The 6000-nt window shown below is 35.4% G+C and overlaps 1 protein-coding gene across 1 annotated transcript in view; it reads left to right on the forward strand.

Annotated features, from left to right (window-relative positions):
- Positions 1-5553, forward strand: part of DNAH6 (dynein axonemal heavy chain 6) — a 131641-nt gene extending 126088 nt beyond the window's left edge. Inside the window, exons 74-76 of the mRNA XM_072405391.1 lie at positions 324-475; positions 3978-4200; positions 5318-5553. Coding sequence (XP_072261492.1) covers positions 324-475; positions 3978-4200; positions 5318-5421 — 479 coding nt within the window. The 3' untranslated portion in view covers positions 5422-5553. The remainder of the gene's footprint in view (positions 1-323; positions 476-3977; positions 4201-5317) is intronic.
- Positions 5554-6000: the final 447 nt, after the last annotated feature.

Consider the following 6000-nt stretch of genomic DNA (forward strand, 5'->3'; position numbering starts at 1 on the left):
CACATAAGCCTTTCAAATAATGTCAGTATCAGGATCATGTCTCTTCCTTCTCCCAAGACCCCCACTAGACCAATGATTAGACACCAACACTGACAAATACCAAGAATTCACATTGCTCCTTGATACCTGAAAGTAGATTTTCTCTTTAGCTCAAAGGTGCTGAAAGAAACAGTGGGAAATGAAGGGCAGTTGGGGAAAGCATTCCTGAAAAGAAAAATGTTAAGTAAAATTGTTGCTTTTCTCTACAAGTGTGAAGCACGGGTTTATTTAAAAACATTTACAAACATTTTCTGTGTGTAAAATAATACAACTCTGTGTTTTAGGAACACTTCAAAACCATGCACGGAAATATAACTTGCCTATAGATGAACTTAGCTTCCATTACAACGTTCTCCCATATTATCGAGACCAGGCAGCTGTGACTGAGGCCATAAAAAACATCAAGTTTGGGGAAGAGCTGCCAATGGATACACAGGTATACAAAATTATTGTTTATTTGAATACTGAAGCTATAAACATTTTTACCAATTGTTACATCTACACTATCAACATCATTTTTGCAGTAAAGAATAATTGGTGGTTCAAAAAAGTTTAGTTTAGTATAATAAATTTTAGGGGAGCATTAGAACATCTGCAATATTTGCCTACATTGTCTAAGAATCTTAATCTTTGAAGATTTCCAAATACAATCTTAGAAAACAAAACAAATAGGAGTTCCCCAAAATCATATCCAAAACAAAAAAAAAGTTGGGAGTAAAAATGTAACAGTGCATAAGGTTTTACATTTTCGTGTTCTTTAAGGGCAATAATGTATACTTTGTGAGTGGCTTTGTTGGTTTCTTACACTGGTATGTCAAGTGCAGTGGACAACAGAATAAGTAAATCAAAATATGACTGCAAGCAAACCCTGATGTTCACAGTTACCAAGCTGTGACTTTTGTCTCTTACATTCAATAAATTTGATTTTTATACTCTGTCCCCAAATTTGCAACAGCTGTTTATAGTTTCTCCAATATGGATTTTCCTGTATTTCAGTTTAGACCCCTTTGCACAACAAAATATGATTTGTGATTGGTAGAGTTAATGGTCCTGATTTATTAAAGCTCTCCAAGGCTGGAGAGGATACACTTTCATCAGTAAAGCTCGGTGATCCAGCAAAGCAGAAATGGATCTGGTCCAGGATTCAAAACAATCGAATAGCACATGACTTGCAAGAAATCCATTTCAGGTTGGCTGGATCATCTAGCTTTATGCTGATGAAAATATATCCTCTCCAGCCTTGGAGAGCCTTAATGAATCAGGCCCAATATGTAACTGAAGCAAAGCAAAGATGTCTGACTTATCTCTGCACAGGATGCTTAGTTTTCCTTTGTTGAGTCTCAATGTGTCCTTGTTTTTTTTCTAAAATATTCTGAATATTCTCCCACCAATCAAACATTCATATCTGCTCTTAAAAACCTTCAGTTTATGGTAATCTTAAAAGTAGAGGGTGAATAGAAGCCTCTGTATACACAGCAGGTATGAATATGTCTTAAAAGACAAGTGTTGCTGCATACTGTAATTACACATATTACATATTATATATTATATATTTAGTAGTATTTAAATAAATAAATGGGGGGGGGGGGATGACATTATTTCCTGTGAACAAAATGTATAACTCTCCCTTCAATTTTTGCATGAGGACATTGGCCCCTCCATGGGGCAATATAAATTGTCATACCTAAAAGGTAATATTATAGAGTAAAGCTACATACACACGTCAAACGGTTCTGAATCTGGCGTGTGTAAAGCGCCAGTCGTTCCTTGTCTGAACGACCGTCCTGGGGGATCCACGGTCAATAGACAACTAACGATCCTAATGCAAGGGAAGGGGGAGAGTGCGCAGCAGGGTGCTGCTCCGTTGCTCTCCCCCTTCCCTTTGCATAGAGCAGAGCGGTGCTGTATGTACAGCACTCGTTCATGCATAGTGCAGTGCTAGTCATTGGAAAGGACCATGAAAGATCCTTTCCAATGACTATTATTGCACGTGTGTATGCGGCTTAAGTGTATGTAATTATAAACAATGCCATGGCCTGTTATTAGCTTGAACCTGATTATCTCATATAACCCAGCTGCTTCTTAGCACATTGATAAGTGTAGTGTTTTTACAATTGTCTACACTGCAAGCTGTTTGTTTTACGCTGCTTATTCTTTGTGGATGAAGCAGAAAATTGAATTCAGACATCTCGGATGAAGAGAGCAGTTGTATAATTGTGCTTCACCTGCATGATGTTTTTTCTGTCGAAATTATAGTACATACTGCAAATCCAATCACAAATCAAAGCAGTTCCTAACTAGAATAGAGTATTGTGTACGTGTTATTATTCTGATATAATGGCCACCTTATAAGAGTTTCAGCTAAAATATAACAAAGACAAGTCAGTTAAATAAAAACAGTTTAGAATGTCAATCCTATCTTGAATGGATACATATTGTACAATTGGTCACTCTTATAGTAGGTCAACATACCTGATATGTTCTAGCTTATAAATTATTGCATAATAAAACATAAACTTACAAATGTAGAAGTAAAAAAAGTGAAATTGTTTTCACAATAATAATATATCAGTATCTGCCAACAGATTTAAATTCTTAGGATCATTAGGAGACCTGGGGCATACCTAAACAGATACTTTTTTTTGGTTAAGGGAACAGCAGTAAATACAGAATCAACTTTTTAAGGCAATTTTAAAAAAGTATCTACAAGTTTGAATTCGTTGTAAAAACATGGAAGACTAAATTTATATTTTTTTTTATAATTTGCTCAATTTTACATGCTTGCTGTTTGCTGCAGGAATTGCATATGTTTCCATATATTGAACTTCTGTCCACTTTTGGAAACTGAGCTCTACAAAAACACTTTCAATGGCAGCACATATGTTTGAATCTGTTCCATGGGAAAAAGTAGAATTTCTATTTAAAATATGTTTTTTTATGCAGTATTGTATGTATTTTACTGAAGCAACAGAAAAAAGTGTGAATATGATAGCCTGGTAGTGATGTTCAGAATATCTGTTTGTGTATTTCCTTCGCCTACGGAAAATGCATCATTCATCTGTTCACTGAATTATGCCACTTATGACAAAAGTGTATTTGGCAATATGATCTTGACAGAAATGATGAAACGCTAAGTTGTCCAGTCCCTGCCAAAATCATTAAAAGCAGTGTTTGAATCATGTTTGCTGGGTCACAGATATTTGGTTAGGTACAAAAAGTTGGTATGTTTTTGGTGCCAGTACTGAAATTACATCTCGTGTTAAAAATGCAGTAATGTATGTCCACTGTATGTGCAAGAACACACAAAAAATAGGCCTGATTTATTAAAGCTCTCCAAGACTGGAGAAGATAGACAACCATGGGAAAACCTGTGTGATCCAGCAAACCTGAAATGGATCTGGTCCAAGATTGAAAACCTTTGTCAACTAATAGCAAATGATTCTTTAGAAATCTATTCCATGTTTGCTGAGTGAACAAGTTTCTTCTGTAGTACTATATCTTCTCTAGTCTTGGAGAGCTTTAATAAATCAGTCCGAATGTATGGTTATAATATTGGATTTACAGTATGTTCTAAAAAAGATTGTGATCCCTAAAAACCATGAAATTATTTTTAAATGCCAGTAAGTCCAGTATATATAACTCATTTCACAGTCATCCAACCAGAAGCAGACAGGGGTTAAATTATCAGCATCAACTGCGTATTCTGGCTGTTCATGAAACTGTTCCCAATGTATTTTGAAAGGTTGTGTTCTTTCTTATTTATTCTGCTCAGCTGTGATATCCTGAGGAGGATCAAATGCTTCAACATAGAAAAATAGAAATCATCCAGGGGACACCTTTAACATATGAGACCTGTGTATACTCTAGGCTATTTTAAAGGTATCCTAAAGGATTGCTTTGTTTGTGAAAAGTTAACTTTAAATCCACATACCTTTCAGCTACCCACTCCTGAAGATGGTGTGTTGGTCCACGGGATGTATATGGATGCCAGTCGTTGGGATGATGATAACATGGTGATTGAAGATGCATTGCCAAGACAAATGAATCCACCACTTCCTGTAATACACTTTGAACCAAGACAAAACTATCAACCTGATTCCAGTTTATACCAAGCACCACTTTATAAAACTGGAGCAAGAGCCGGGACACTGTCCACCACTGGTAAGATTGTTTTTATGCAAAACTTTGACTAAAACAACCATAAAGGTTGCCTGTTTCAATCCATTTGTTCACCCAGCCAGAGGAATGGTCATGTATTCTTTAGCAATCATTTTCATCTGATATTTTGTTAACCGTACACAATTCTTGCTTCCTTAAGTTCTATTATGACAAAGCACTGTCTGTCCACTGTGATATATGAAATAAATGCTTTTTTATCAATACCTAGAATTAAATGTCAGTAGGCATAGAAATAATAAAAAACAAATATTATTGAATCATGCAGCAACCACTAAGGTTTTTGAGGTATTAGAGAGTAATAGAGAGCTACATACTTAGAAAAAAAACTTTTACAAGTTTATCCAATACCTTCAGAATACTGCCATGTGGACCAAATTTGACACTTCCCCAGTCACTTAGTCTTTTGAAAGTATAGGTCTAAAACAAGTATTTATATGATGATCTAACTTGACTATGAGAGTAATTCTCATATTTCTCATATGGCTTGGTATGAAAAGCATTTTAAGTATTTATATCATTTTCATCTTTTATTTTTAAAGTACTAAATTGCTTTTTAGCCACTTTACTGGTTGACTCGCTGTAGCCATATGTGAACAGACAAGATGGAACATCTGAGGGTAGTTCATTTTTAAGGCTATTCATTGTTTCCTTGCCAGCACAATGAGGTTACCAATAAAAAAAATGAAACCTTACCCCTCTCACTCGAGTACCCCTATTAACCCTAACTCTAACCCTCATATTAGATCAAACCATTCTAGTAACTCTTGTCATAAGACTAAACTTTTATGAATACCTTGCTATAAAACTAACACTTCCTGCAACCTAACCCTATTACTGGCCATCCCTCTGACTATTCATGTAACCTTCACACTAAATGTCACACTACCCTGTTACACTAACCCTTTCTTTTATCTCACACTAAACCTTCACTGTCACCCAGAACATATTACTAACTATTCCAAACTAAATCTTAAACCTTTTTTTTTTACATATTCCCATCCGCTACATTGGGGTCCTTTGTGCTTAAGTTTATCTCTTACTGTGATCAAAGGGTTCTAATGAGTGGAATTTACTTCTTACCATTTTTTTCTTTTACCAGGTCATTCCACTAATTTTGTGGTTACAGTACTTTTACCATCAAAAAGACAGAGTGACTACTGGATATCAAAGGGATCAGCGCTACTGTGCCAATTAAATGAATAAATACAAGTCAAGCAAAAGACCAAATTGTTAATATATAATACCAAATGTTTTACAATTATTTACTGGTATTACTAACTTGTTTAAAAAGAGTATATATATGTATATTAGTAAAATAAATAAAATGTAATATGGCCTGTGTGTATTATAGTTTCCTATGTGTCTAAATATGCATTTTTGATCAAATAATACCTAAAAACAATTATTCAATGAATCAATGCACATAACAAAAAAGTTCAAAGTGAGATACCTATAACAATCGATGAGATTTAGTTTACTGAAATCAGTTAAAGAAACCTTTTATTTTTTTTAACCCCCCTGGCGGTCAGAATAATGAATATTTTAAACGTAAAAGTGGTAAATTTAAAAATACTCATTATTTTAAATTTTCCCACCTTCCCTACGGCTGGCATCTGTGTCCCCTGGCCTCGCGTCCCCAATGTTCACACGCAGGGAATGCAGAAACCAGCCGGTGGACCGTGGAAACCAGGTAGTACTTATAACTCCCTGGAAATTCCACCCCAAGTGTGGCTCGGGGTTACCACTTTTGGCACTGAAAAAAAACCCAGAGCCACACTCGGG

This window comes from Pyxicephalus adspersus, chromosome 3, assembly GCF_032062135.1.
Source record: "Pyxicephalus adspersus chromosome 3, UCB_Pads_2.0, whole genome shotgun sequence".
In the NCBI taxonomy this organism is placed as follows: domain Eukaryota; kingdom Metazoa; phylum Chordata; class Amphibia; order Anura; family Pyxicephalidae; genus Pyxicephalus; species Pyxicephalus adspersus.